Consider the following 15109-nt stretch of genomic DNA (forward strand, 5'->3'; position numbering starts at 1 on the left):
CCAGTAATCTGCCTCTATTTTCTTAGGCCATGCAGGCGTATTTGTTCGGCCAAAAACTGTCATTTATGCCCGAAACACCCCGGAAATCAACTTCTGATCCCATAATAGGCAATAGGGATCAAGTGGTGTCCAGCTATGCTTGATATAATTACTCTGGTAGTCCGTTCCTCGGCTGGAACAGACTACAGGAGTTCACTAGCACAGATGTGAACCTACTCTAAATGTGCATGTTCCTAAAAGGAGAAACTAGTATTCCAGAGATTTAAGTGCTGGAATTATTTGGCAAATCCAGAGAGGATTATTCACATTACTAGAACCAGTCTCCCCAGCAAAAAAATTTTATCCACCAACCTAATACATACTGTATATCTATGGCCAACTTTTTTTAACAACTTTTCTGAAACAATTAAGTTGGAGAATTGAACTGGTATGGTATTCAGCTGGTATGACCATTTGCTTTGGAAAAGTTACCATCAACCACTAGTCTTCCACTGAAAGTTTAGAGAAAATAGCAGTTACCTTTACATAGAACATACACTGCTCAAAAAAATAAAGGGAACACTTAAACAACACAATGTAACTCCAAGTCAATCACACTTCTGTGAAATCAAACTGTCCACTTAGGAAGCAACACTGAGTGACAATCAATTTCACATGCTGTTGTGAAAATGGGATAGACAACAGGTGGAAATTATAGGCAATTAGCAAGACACCCCCAATAAAGGAGTGGTTCTGCAGGTGGTAACCACAGACCACTTCTCAGTTCCTATGCTTCCTGGCTGATGTTTTGGTCACTTTTGAATGCTGGCGGGGCTTTCACTCTAGTGGTAGCATGAGTCGGAGTCTACAACCCACACAAGTAGCTCAGGTAGTGCAGCTTATCCAGGATGGCACATCAATGCGAGCTGTGGCAAGAAGGTTTGCTGTGTCTGTCAGCGTAGTGTCCAGAGCATGGAGGCGCTACCAGGAGACAGGCCAGTACATCAGGAGACGTGGAGGAGGCCGTAGGAGGGCAACAACCCAGCAGCAGGACCGCTACCTCCGCCTTTGTGCAAGGAGGAACAGGAGGAGCACTGCCAGAGCCCTGCAAAATGACCTCCAGCAGGCCACAAATGTGCATGTGTCTGCTCAAACGGTCAGAAACAGACTCCATGAGGGTGATATGAGGGCCCGACGTCCACAGGTGGGGGTTGTGCTTACAGCCCAACACCGTGCAGGACGTTTGGCATTTGCCAGAGAACACCAAGATTGGCAAATTCGCCACTGGCGCCCTGTGCTCTTCACAGATGAAAGCAGGTTCACACTGAGCACATGTGACAGAGTCTGGAGATGCTGTGGAGAACGTTCTGCTGCCTGCAACATCCTCCAGCATGACCGGTTTGGCATTGGGTCAGTAATGGTGTGGGGTGGCATTTCTTTGGAGGGCCGCACAGCCCTCCATGTGCTCGCCAGAGGTAGCCTGACTGCCATTAGGTACTGAGATGAGATCCTCAGACCCCTTGTGAGACCATATGCTGGTGCGGTTGGCCCTGGGTTCCTCCTAATGCAAGACAATGCTAGACCTCATGTGGCTGGAGTGTGTCAGCAGTTCCTGCAAGACGAAGGCATTGATGCTATGGACTGGCCCGCCCGTTCCCCAGACCTGAATCCAATTGAGCACATCTGGGACATCATGTCTCGCTCTATCCACCAACGTCACGTTGCACCACAGACTGTCCAGGAGTTGGCAGATTCTTTAGTCCAGGTCTGGGAGGAGATCCCTCAGGAGACAGTCCGCCACCTCATCAGGAGCATGCACAGGCATTGTAGGGAGGTTATACAGGCACGTGGAGGCCACACACACTATTGAGACTCATTTTGACTTGTTTTAAGGACATTACATCAAAGTTGGATCAGCCTGTAGTATGTTTTTCCACTTAAATTTTGAGTGTGACTCCAAATCCAGACCTCCATGGGTTAAAAAATTTGATTTCCATTTTTTATTTTTGTGTGATTTTGTTGTCAGCACATTCAACTATGTAAAGAACAAAGTATTTCAGAAGAATATTTAATTAATTCAGATCTAGGATGTGTTATTTTTGTGTTCCCTTTATTTTTTTGAGCAGTGTAGTTGGGGATCAGGATTATGGACAGGAAATTTCGGGTAGTAAACAGTTTTTCCAAGGATAGTATTTTTAGGGATATGAAGACAGACATACAAGGCAGCTTCATCTACAAGTTTATGTATGTTTGTGGTTTGGGAATGAGAACACTGAGGTTTCCGAGGTTGTCATCAATGTGAAAAACAGGAAACAAACATAAGCTAAGTGACTAGCATTGAAGGCCAGAGAACTGAGTTTAGAGTACTGTAGCAAGTAGTACTTTCTCCATAATAAAAATATATCACATGAGCAATAAATTAGCCTGATTTGAGTTTCAAGATTGGCCACTGGTTTCAATGTGTCTTATTAATTTATCAACCATGCATTCTACAGTATAGGCAAGCAAATCATCAAATACTTGGAAATCACACAGATCCCAAATGACCACAAAAGGAGAACTGCGTTCAAGTATATTTTTTAAGACCTTAATCACGACCTCAATAGATTTAGGACTGTTTCTCCAATTGTTACCTTAATTCCCTGTTCATATTTGAAGGTGTTGAGATGGGCACCAATAATTCCACAGATCACAGGAATAAGGACACCACAGTTCCTGTTTGATCTAAACATTCTGTGAAGTGAGACGAAAGTGGCCAAGGTCATGCATACGTGCTGCATTCTCTGTTACAGTCTACAGAACTATCTGAAACAGATGAGTTTTCACATTTTGTTGTTTTTATACTGTACCTCATTGAGTGGGGCACAAACAAGCATGGCCTCTAATCGCTATCTCCTTCTGGTCTTCTTACAGAGTACTTAGGAGCAAAGACACCCAAACCCATCTGTAATGATGATCAGTGGAGGTCAAAACACTTGTAGTGTCACCTATTTACAAATGGTGATACATATTAGATTAGTATCTCCCGAACCAGATGATTTTGACAGATGTCTGGGACTATCGAAATCTCAACATCTATGTCTTTGTCCAGATAAGATAACCCCTATATGGGAGAAAAGCTACCCACACAGCTATCTTGTAGCAGCTTACTCCCCTCTCCCTATTGAGAACACACGTATTGGGGGGGGGGGGGAATCAGTAGGAGTAGCAGTCAGATGAACAATCTAAAGTATATTGCCAGGTTTACTTTTATCATGGACAGGTAATAAGTGTTACAGGTAGAAACCCCCGCTTACAAATGTGTGGTACAAATGTGTGTGAAAAAATTAACAGATTACCTTGAGAATAATTGCTCTAGGTTTTAGAGGAGGAAGAGATGAACAAGATTCACTGTATCTTGGGATTCACTGATTTAGTCGTAACCCTGCTCTCTCTGGGCTTAGATGTCCGAAGGGCAGGTCACTCACTGATTGACAATCTTCATAGTGTAAACATACCTACACAGATATGTGGGAATACGAGTTATATATGAGTTATATACCCCGATTTATCAAGGCCGGCGTGTGTTACGCCAGCCTTGATAGGGCCTGCAGTGAGGGAGAAGGCATATCATTTATGATGAGGTGCAGGCCTAGTCAAACTACTTTCCTCCTTCATCTCTAACCTCCCGCAGACTTCACTCATTATTTACGCCAGTTCCTGGTGTAAATAATGATGAAATAGACAGGGCTGAGGGTTTGCAATGCCCCATTTTTGAAGATGTAAAATGCAGATTACAACTAGAAAAGTTGCAAATACATTCTACGCCAAAAAGAAGCATAAGGATAGGATAAATTCCCCTCATACTTCTATGGCTTTCCGGGTTAGAAATCTAAGCTCAACACATTCCGTGTACAGAACCAGGTTGACTAGAGAAAGTACCAACTATGCCAAAACTAGGTAACACAGCAATGAAAAATCAAGGGAAGATGATTAATTGGCCCTGGTTCAGTAGGTGCAAGCACGGTATGTAGAGCAGATAATAGAGTACACATAATTGGTTTTGCCCTATAAACTTGGCCAACCACTCCCACCTGTCAAGTGTAGCTCCCATAATGGAATTCCAAAAAGCAATTCTAACAGGTTTAGTACGTGAAGCCACGTCATAAAAATATATTGGACTAGATCACAGCTCTGAGTTTGCGGCATTACTTTACTGTGAGACTCAATGAAGTAGATATTCTATTTGTAGGATGGGATAATTTTAATATTTTTTGTTGTTGTGTATTCTACTTACTATAAGGGTGCAAATTGCGAATTCCTTCTACCTTCTGCCGCTTCAATCCAAGTATTTGGGCAGCAGTACATTATTCAAGTCCCCAGCTCATTGTTCAGCACCAAAGTCCATTTAATTACAGTTTTATTTTCACTGTAGTTTTTAATTAAGAGAACATTTTTCCAATAGAAGCAGAGTAATATCTTTACAAAGTGCTATCATACAAGTTGCAATCAGAAAACCAATGAACATTTTAATTGAGCTGACTTTTTTTCCCCGAAAACATTAAACTGCTTAAATTAAACATGGCCCTTGCTTTAATTATACTGGAATATAATTATGCGCTAACAAAAAATGTATACATTACTTTAACTATCCCTTACCAGGGAACTTCACTAGTGTGTAAAAGGGTGTTATGCTCAGTTATCTTATATTACTGTCTACCCCATCACATGCATCCACTGCCTGTGTGTATTTCTATGCACTTAAAGAGGACCTTTCACTAGTTTAAAAACTAAAAACTAACTATATCAGTGGGCAGAGCAGCGCCCAGGGGTCCCCCTGCACTTACTAGTATGTCTGGGCGCCGCTCCGTTCGCCCGGTATAGGCTCTGGTGTCTGCAGCTCCCTCTGTTGTACTGGTCGGAGTTTTTGTATTAGGGTTGTCCCTTGCTGCAGCGCTGGCCAATCGTAGCTCACAGGTCATAGCCTGGGACTCTGCCCACTGATATAGTTCGTTTTTAGTTTTTATACTAGTGAAAGGTCCTCTTTAAAGGCGTAATCCGGTAAAAATTATCCCTAGGATAGGTCATCAATAATAATAATAATTTTATTCATATAGCGCCACCATATTCCGCAGCGCTTTACAATTTCATAGGGTTCATGTACAAAACAAAAGTAACTGGCTAATATACAACTGAAACACTAGGAGTCAGGGGCCCTGCTTGCAAGAGCTTACAATCTACGAGGAATTGGGGGTGACACATAAGGTAGTTGTTTGTGATAAGAAGGATTCAAGCCATTATTGAACTGACAGGAGTGGTGTCGGCCAATCTGCTTCGGGTTTGGGAGTACTAGAGGATCGAGTTTAGGCCAGAGGAGTTGGTGGGGGAGAGGTTTAGTCAGGGAAAAGTCATTTTAGGTAGCTTGATAAGCCTGCCTGAAAAGATATGTTTTTAAGGCAAGTTTGAAGGTGGAGAAGTTGTGAATTGACCTAATATTCCAGGGCAGGGTATTCCAGAGAGTAGGTGCAGCTCGATAAAGGTCTTGAAGATGGGAGTGAGAGGTACGAATTATGGAGGTTATTAATCTTAGGTCGCTAACAGAACGGAGAGCACAAGTAGGGTGGTAGATGGAGATAGTGAGGAGATGTATGGAGGTGCAGCACTGTGGAGAACTTTGTGGGTGAGGGAGAGAAGTTTGAACTGTATTCTGTGGTGGATGGACAACTAGTGAAGTGACTGGCACAGACTAGTAGCATCAGTGTAGCGGTTGGATGGATAGATGAGCCTGGCTGCAGCATTTAGGACAGACTGAAGGGGAGAGAGTTTAGTGAGTGGGAGACCGATTAGTAATGCTTTGCAGTAGTTAAGACGAGATTGAATCAAGGCAACAAGAGTTTTTGCCTTTTCCACCGTAAGAAAAAGGCGGATTCTGGTGATATTCTTGAGGTGCAGACAACAAGAGCGTGTAAGTGATTGAATATTGGGAACAAAGGAAAGATCAGAGTCCAATGTGTCCCCAAGACAGTGGGCATGTTGCACAGGAGTTATGATAGTGCTGCAGACCGAAATTGAAATATCAAGTTTAGGTGCGTTAGTAGATGGGGAAAGACCAGAAGTTCAGTTTTTGAGAGGTTCAGTTTTAGATACAGAGAGGACATGATGTTCGAGACAGCTGCCAAACAATTACTGGTGTTAAGGAGTAAAGCAGGGGTGATGTCAGAGGATGAATTGTATAGTTAGGTGTCGTCTCGTCAGCAAAGAGATGGTATTGAAAGCCAAATCTACTGATAGTCTGTTCGATGGGGGCTGTATAGAGGGAGAAGAGTAGAGGACCTAGTACTGAGCCCTGATTGTCGGGGTCTAACACCCAGGACCTCCTGCCGTTCAGTTGTTAGATGAAGCCAATGCTTCATGAGCGCTGCGGTCTCTTCCTAGGCCATGTAATGTTATCGTACATTGGGCACATGGCCTAGCTGCAGTTCAGCCCCACTGAAGTGAATGGGGCTGGGCTGCAATACCAAACCCAGCCACTGTACTACATTATGTACAGCGCCTTGCTTAGGAGAGATGCTGGAAGCTCCGGTGAATGCAGCGGCTCCCTGTAACAGCTGATGACTTAGAACACCACCGATCTGATAATAATGACCTATCCTGATGATCGGTCATCTTTATATAATAATGGATAACCCCTTTAAAGATACATGGCACCAGGCCATATGATAACGTTTTGGCGTAATCCTCCTGGTAAGGGAGAAGTACATAGTTTTTGCCGGCAGAATAAATGCAGGCACAGACAATACTGCCGCCCTCTCCATAAAATGATGTAGATTAACAATATTGCCTTCTGATCTGCCTCTATACATGATGTAGACCTACAGTATAGTACTCAAGTAATCACATGTAGCTGAACCACAGGCACTGGATGAAAGAGCTCATCCAGCCCATATTTAAAATTTAGAGATTTAAACAAGCTGTAATTTTTGAGGTTGTCCATGACTAGAGATGAGCAAATTGGTTTGAAACAAATTGGATCCGAAATCTATAAAAATTTGAGTTGCATCTAATTTTGATCTGCATCAAATTTTTTTTTTTTTTTGGGGGGGAGAGAGAAAGAGACAAAAAAATAATTTAAAAAAATTAAAAAGTGAGAGATAAGAGTGAAAAATCTGAATCCCATGAGACCGCACAGTGTCACACACAAATTCTCAGGCCAATTGGAGCACTTTCAATTTGGCTAGAATCGATTCCGTCCACAATCAAATCGGTCGACTGAATTTTGAGTGATTCATTCATCTCTATCAGTGATCAGTAAAAAATTAAAAAAATAAGACAATTTTGCTCTTTTTCCAGAAATGTTGCCACTCTGGTCAATGCACTAAACTGCAACACCAGTAACATCCTATACATAGGTGTGATCACATTCCTGAAAAAAAAGGTAGACTTTTTCAGGATCTTGGAAAACCCATTTAAAGGTACATTTTGATCAGAAATTGATATTTTATAAGCTAAATATTCTGGGAAAACACATTTTTAGAATTCTTGGATGTACTATACCATTGAAAATGAAACAGAATATCGTCCTTCTGTAGCACTAGGGATGGGCAAATCGACTTCGGATGAAAGATCCAAAGTCTATTTGCATAAAACTTTTTTCAATACTGTACGGAGCTCCGTACAGTATTAGAATGTATTGGCTCCGATGAGCCGAAGTTATTACTTTGCGGAGTGTCGAGAGACTTTGCATAATAACTTCAGAAATTGACTTATACTGTAAAAAACGTTTCCTGAACTCAGGTTCAGTTCCAAGTGGTACCTTGGAACCGAACCAGAGTTTGGGGAATGGTTATATACAGTATAAATACATTTCTGAAGTTATTATTCGAAGTCTCGCGAGACTTTGCAAAATAATAACTCCGGCTCATCGGAGCCAATACATTCTAATACTGTACCGAGCGCTCGCTCCGTACAGTACTGAAACAAAGTTTTATGCAAGTCGACTTCTGATGTTTCACTCATCCCTAATCAGCACTAATCATAAAACCTCCTCTATATATAGGTAATCCATGGTCAGTTTACTGCTGCTGTGAGGGGAACATGCAAGATAATACACACAATAATATCAGATATAGAATTGGGAAGGCAGTATGACAGTACTATTGCTCTCTTGAAAGGCGTAGATAAAGATGCCCACGGAAGAGCATTGTATTGATTAGTGTAATGTGTGGTGCTCTAACTGAATCACCACAGGTGTTTACCCTGCTAACAACCCCAACAAGGGAGGAAGTTAAAGAGCAAGGACAGGAAGGAGAACAATACGACACATTCAAATATAGATTGGTAATATGTGACAAAAAAAAAGGATAAAAATGTCCCTTTAATTATCATTTTCCTAAGTGTAGACTCCTTTTAAAAACTGGAGAGAGCTGCACTGATGGTCGTTTTGGTGTACTGTGAATACCTGGGTCATGCATCACCTCGTTTGGCTTGGTATTGGGTATACCAGCCACACTATATATATTTTACTCAGAGTGCAGTTTTTTTTCAATTATGGGTAAAAGTGTCTACACATTGCTCGTGTTGATGAATTCCAATTAAAATACATAAATACAAGCCTATTGGATTAGACCATATGGACATATGAGCAGTATTCAGATAAATCTTAACATTACAGAAGTTCTTACCTGATCCCGAATGATCAAAAACACTTCTGTCCTTCCTGTTCATTCGAAATGACTGAATGTCTCTCTCTCTATAGGACCCAAAACCTTCAAATGTCCTTCTTTTATTGCCATTCAAGTCCCCATCTCTCTTGTCATTGGATGAGCTCATTTCCACAAACAGGTCCGAAGAGTCTGATCTGCCATTGCCATCATTTAGAGAATATCGTTTCAAACAGCTATCAGACTCATTAGTTAAGTCATTTTTGTCTTTAGACTGAGCAAAGTGCTGACCATCTGAAAGAGACAAAGAAGAAAGTGTGTCCACCTCGAAAGAACTCTTTGGACCTCTTTGTCCAGTTTCACAATGCTGGTGCTTCGGCCTCTCTTTGTGTTTGCTTTTTTCGTTCACTGTGAAAAGGTCCTTGCTAGAGGAACTGAGCTTCTCATTTGCCACATGGCTTGAAAAGCTTGTGGACTTGCCTGAAAAGAGACCACTGAAATCACTGTGTCCTCCAAGGATACAATCATCCTTATGCTTGTGCTTATGTTTGTGTTTTCTTTTGTGAATTCGGCTGCTTGAAAGTCCAACGGCTCCAGTTTTGGAAGGAGTCATGTCACCCAAGCCCATGCCTACTGATGTCGGCAGGTGAACACCATGTTTTGTTTTATGTTTTGTGACAGTAGACATCTTCATATGAGAGGATGTATGAAACTGTGGTGGTGGAACGGAGGGCCTCATAAATGGAGAAGTTGCCCCAAGCGTGTGAGACAGATACAAAGGAGCTGGATACTGACCATAATAACCAAGGTTCATCATAGGCATTGATGTGTAAGGCATTCCATATGGTGCATAGTAACTTCCACTGGGAATAGGGTATCCAAACCCTTGCAAAAAAGGCACCTTTGTCATGGTGTCATTGGTTTTGGCAGGTCTACCACGCTTTTTCTTTGATTTCAAGTCAGAGTTCCGGCGAAGGTAGAGCAATGGGTCATACTGGATATATGGCACTGGGTAATAGTGATCAAAGTTAATCCTAAAGATACTAGGATAAGGGTTTTCATGATAAAACGTGTAACTTCTGTGAGAAATTCTAAAGACTTGAAACTTGTTTATAAGGTCTTCAAGATCTGCAAGAAACTGAAGATTGTCCCTGTTCGGCAACCCTTTTCTCTTTCTCTTGTGCTTTGGCTTTTTAACACTTTCATGGGCGAGAAAGTTATCAACAATGAGATGTTTCTGCCGGTGACCATGCTTGCTCTTTGTGCTGGTATCAGATGGAGTAACCTCTGGATTATCCAGAGTACAAAAATCAAAGGAGTACCTCCTACGAGACTCTGAGCTCTTCTCAGCTTGATCAGAAGTGCTGTTGTTGTCTGTACCAATTCCACTGTCGCTAGGAATGGTTTCTTCACTGTGAGACTCACTTACTGGCGATAGTGTGACTTCTTTTAAGGAACTAATCTCACACAGATGGGAAGGCGAGTGAGCCAATAATCTTGGCGGAGACAACTTCCAGGAACTTACGTGTATTCCTTTCGGTGTTTTTGTTGGAAGAGCACTGATTGGCTGAAGATTTGGCATAGTTTTTAAATCTGAAAATATTGTATCAGTGCTGGCAGGACTATGGTTTCCATTAGAACCTATAAACTGAGTTGCAAAACTGTGAATAGCTGCTGGTGAGGATGCCACAAATGACTGCAAATTGGAAGGCACTGCTGGGTTTTCGGGCTGGCTAGAAACAGGCCTAGTCTGTTTAATGGCTGTTCTACGTTCAATCTGTTGGGGAACTTGCTCTGCTCTTGGCTTCCTTCCCCTTTTCTTGCCTATATAGATGGTTCCTCTCTTGCTGACATTAATCTGCTTGCCTAATCGAGCATCAAGAGTTGTGGTTACAGCTGTTATTGCATTTGTCTGTGGCTGAGATTTCGATTTCAAGGCCATGCTGCTTGAGCAAGACAAAATTTGGCTTAAGATATTCTTTCTTTTGAGGGTTTTCATTTTATTAATGGTCCTTATTGTCTTCTTATCCAACAGTCCAAGTTTCCCAACTTTTTTGTGAAACTCTAGCTCACTAATGGATTTTTCCATAGGAGTCATCTGGACCAGTTCAGCAAGACTGTGTCGTCCCTTTCTCTTCTTCATACCAGGGAATTCTCGGTTAATGGGACTTACTGGACTAGTCGATGTTCCCTCATGGATCGTCTCCACAGTAAGCAACGGTTGTTTCTTTGGTCTACCCCTTTTCTTCTTTACTGGTGTAATCACAGTAAGGCTATCTGTATTTGTGTAAAGCGGGCTTGAAGGGGTTATTGGGTAAGCAGAAGGAGGATCTATTACAATTTTTTCAGAGAGGGAAGAAGAATTTTCATGAGGAGTCTTCATCTTAGGTTTACCACATGCCCATCTTTTCTTTGTAAATTTAGGATGTTGTAGTTCTGACACTTTAGACCGAGCATTATCAGACATGGCTTTAGATACAGGTGAAGTACAAGATTTTTGAAGGCGGGTCATGCTGTTTACAAATGTTTTTCCTATGTTTCCATTTACTTCTGGTAACTTTGATGGCAGTTCGTGAGCAATGACTTTAGTTTGCTTGATTACTTTGTTATCCTTCTTATTAGTTTGGGTTTGTGAAGTGTTCTGATTGCCGATTTCATTAACTACTGACCGCCCTGAAGGTTGCTCCAAGTCAAGTGCATTTTTGTCCACAGCTGGTTTCAAGGATGTTTTTTTCTTACGTTTATTAACTGTTGGATCCACTGGTGTAGATTTCATGGGAACCATGATGCGCGTGTGGCTCAAATCACTCTCACTATTAGGTCCAGAAGGCAACTCTTTCTGTTGTTGAGCAGCTGGCAAATTTTCATTATCCTTCTTATTTTCTGTAGTATCATGACTTTTGGGTTCAAGTGCTTTTGGGCTTCTTTTTGCATGCTCTGTCTCAGCCACCTGCATGGTTTGACTCAACTCTTTTTTGCCAGACTTCTTTTTTGTATTACTAAGCTGTTGTTCTGGTGGTTCAGATGAGCCACCCTTTTGGTCCTCTACCTTTGAAAGCTCATTACTCTCACTGTTGTTAGAAGCTGACAGAACACTTGGCGATGAAGCTGAACTACTAGTAGTACCTTCCTTGGAAGCAGAGTTTTGACTCCATGAACTCCCCATGCTGGATTTCTTAGCTTGAGACTTGAGAAACTGAGAAGCTATTTCTGGCTTTGGACTCTTGGTGACATTAGGGGAGTCTTTTTTACCAGTTTCTGGATTCAGAAATCCACTCTGTGCTGAAGGGCCAGAGTCTGATTTTGGTGACCAGTCATGATGATTCTGGTTGCTTTTCTGCTGGTGCTTTGGTTTTAAGGTACTACTGGTGATGTCTGGAGGAACGCTGGAGTTGTAATGAAGCATCGAATGTTTCTGAAACCTCTCGTGCACCTAAAAAGAAAAAGAAGAAGCTCATTAGTCATGCTACACAATAGTAATACATTGACAAAAATAATCTGACATGCATTAATTAGCAGTTGTTGAAGACATTACTTTAGCAACAGTAGTTTATTTTCTATTACTTTGCATCTGATCAGTGTCCTACTAGAAATAATTAGTCCTCTCATATCTTTTTCTGGCAAGACATGGTGGCAACCAACATGTCTGCCTTTACTGTCATCACATGCCTGCAAATCAACCATATTGGCCACCATGTTAGACCTCTTTGCCAAAACAGATAAAATTCAGAAATGCCCTTTATTTTTATCAGAACAGTTTTTAAAGAGATCAAGCCAGCACTTCTGATATTAGTAAATATCTGTATCTCTAATCTGTTAATTCTCCTGAGAATCTATGACTAAGTTAACAACTGGACTTTACCATCCTCTGTCACTGGGACAGATACCACTGATTGGGCAGTGTCAGACTGTTTAGGGATAACCCTGTGAAAAGGGGAATGGTAACACCCAGTTGTTAATTTATAAATTTCATTTGGAATGACAGAGGAATTGTACAATTATTTTTTACATTTAGACTTCATATGAGAAGGCTTCATAAAATAACAATGTAGGATGTGCAACAGTCTATCTAAATGACGAAGCTTGAACTCTAACCCTAATACTATCTCTTAGGGTTAAGACTTTAATTTCAGAATCAATTCCCATTTTCTGAGGGAAACATTGCCATATTTAGCACTTGGTAAGAGATTATGAGAGATAAAAATCCCAGCAGGTTGCAAGCTGCTTGCTCATACTGCATGCCACCCGAGACACAACCAAGTTCTTCTCAGTTTCATAGTCTACTTACAGATTTATAAGCGCCGTTGAAAAGTAATTATTGCTGTCTAATTAGGGAAGATGAGTATTAATCACACAGATTTAACCTATTATATACTACGGCAATTAATCTCTAGGACGATTCTAACACAGATTTTAATACGCCCTTATATTTTGCACTCGTAAAACGTAAAAGTCATTTGGCGGATGAGTTAATTTACTCGAGTTATGGAGCCGGGGAGGGCAAAGTAGCTGCAGGTTTATAATCTTGGTAGAAAATCTTCCTTGTTCCAGTCTTGAGTGTGACTGTGCAGTGTCCCCTAACCATACAACCTTGCAAAAGTTTTAATGCTCTTAATTAAGGTTAAATCAGAAAACAGATATTTCTGGGATATCAAAGACAACGGTCTGAACGAACATAAAAGAGCAAGATCAGAGTTTAACTGATCCTACTGGAAACAGATATAACCCATAAATGAGAGGTATGATGTAAAGGGTTTCCTGCTGGAAAGTAACAAAACTGGGCCATCAACATGTCTGCCTATTACTCTTAAAGAGGTATTCTCATTTTATACTATACTATCACCTATCCCAGAGAAAGGAAGACATTTATTTTTTCTTCAGTTTAGCTGTGTGAGATCTTGAATGTTTTGGGGACAAGTCGTAGGTTTTTGATTTTTTGTGGAACCATTTTGACATTGATATTGTGTATTAAATAGCATTTTATTTTTAGGGGGAAGATTTAAAAAAAATGTAATAAAAAAAAATTCTGGAATTTATTTTTACGGTGTTTACTGTGTGGTATAAATAACTTGATGACTTGTGAATCAGTATGATTATGATGTTGTGAAATTTATAAATGTATTTATATTTGACTCTTCTATACTGCAGGCTGTCAGCTCCCCTCTCATTCTCCAGGCTGGCTGAGATCACAGCCAGCTGAACGGGAAAGAGCTGATTTAACTCTTCATATTTTGGGCTTGGTGATGGCTTCAGATATGGGACTTGCTTGAAAGCTGACAGTATAGGCTTTACAAAAAGACCAGAATGGCAGCATTATCTTATCTACATCAGGCGATACAGTGCTTAGAAATTGAGTCGGGAGTGAAAGCAGCTAAAACCTGTTTTCACTTTCAACAGATTTTTAACAGCTATATCTCCCAATGTAGAGGAGATCATGCTGCCATTCTGGTCTCGTTTTAAAACGTAGGCCATCAGCTTTAAAAAAAGATCAGTTGTAGTCTTTACGAAGCCCCAGATATCTCAGGTTAAAGCAGGCCTTACCTCCCTCTTGTTGTTGGAGTTCTGCTTGGGCTTTGTTAGTGCATTTTCTCAAAGCCCAAGCAGAGCTGAAGCAAAACTGTAAAGGGGTTAAAGACGACCTTTACGTGTGGCAGATTTTGTTACAGAAATTTCTGCAACTGAAAATCAGTTCCATTTATCTGAATAGGGTTATTTTGACAGGAAGCATATGAATCTGTGCAAGCCCCATTCAGGTAAAAGATACAGATATTCAGGCTCAAAAATTCCTGAAACCAAAATCTGCTGCATGTGAAGACAGTCTTAGGCGAGGCAAAGACCATGGCATTGTGGTGACCAGATGGGCCTCTGCCGAATAATTAGATAATGCAAGATTTGTAATGTGACAAGAAGTCAAGAAAAAAACATAAAACTAGTTATATATATAAAATATCTAACAAAATATAATAAGTATGTATACATTTCCGAGAGTCTCCTATGTTTCTTTAGGAATCAAAGCTACTTCTGCGACGCCCCCTCTTTAAATCATTTGCAGATCTATCTGTGTTAATGGCTCCGCCAGTGTAATTCCCTATTAAGAGGCTTTATCTGGAGAGATAAGCAGCTGGCTCTCATGTCACTAATTGCTGTCTGCTGTGATTTTAAAACATCTGCACCATTGTGCCCTTCATTTTCATATTCTAATCATCCTAAAAGTTGAAAAATGGTGCATCATTGATGGCTTCTGTGGGTTAATTACGACAAGCTATCTGAGTAGAGAGTAATTTAAAAAGGCAAGTAGAAACTCAAATCAGCAAGTTTGTTTTACTATAAAAAAACATTAATAACACTGATAGAAAAAAAAGTGAAACATCAGTATAAAATGAAAGATGATTAAAAATAATATCAGTGCAAGTGAAAGATATAGAAAAAAAATTGCTAATCCAAAAGTAAAAAATTTAATAAAGGAAAAATATATTGGACAAAATGAAAGA

The 15109-nt window shown here is 40.7% G+C and overlaps 1 protein-coding gene across 2 annotated transcripts in view; it reads right to left on the reverse strand.

Moving 5' to 3' along the window:
• Nucleotides 1-15109, reverse strand: part of SETBP1 (SET binding protein 1) — a 190410-nt gene that overhangs the window by 33182 nt on the left and 142119 nt on the right. For both annotated transcript variants that reach the window (XM_040421157.1, XM_040421156.1), the window contains one exon: nucleotides 8640-12051. In XM_040421157.1, coding sequence (XP_040277091.1) covers nucleotides 8640-12024 — 3385 coding nt within the window. In that variant the 5' untranslated portion in view covers nucleotides 12025-12051. The remainder of the gene's footprint in view (nucleotides 1-8639; nucleotides 12052-15109) is intronic.

Source organism: Bufo bufo, chromosome 2, assembly GCF_905171765.1.
Source record: "Bufo bufo chromosome 2, aBufBuf1.1, whole genome shotgun sequence".
In the NCBI taxonomy this organism is placed as follows: Eukaryota; Metazoa; Chordata; class Amphibia; order Anura; family Bufonidae; genus Bufo; species Bufo bufo.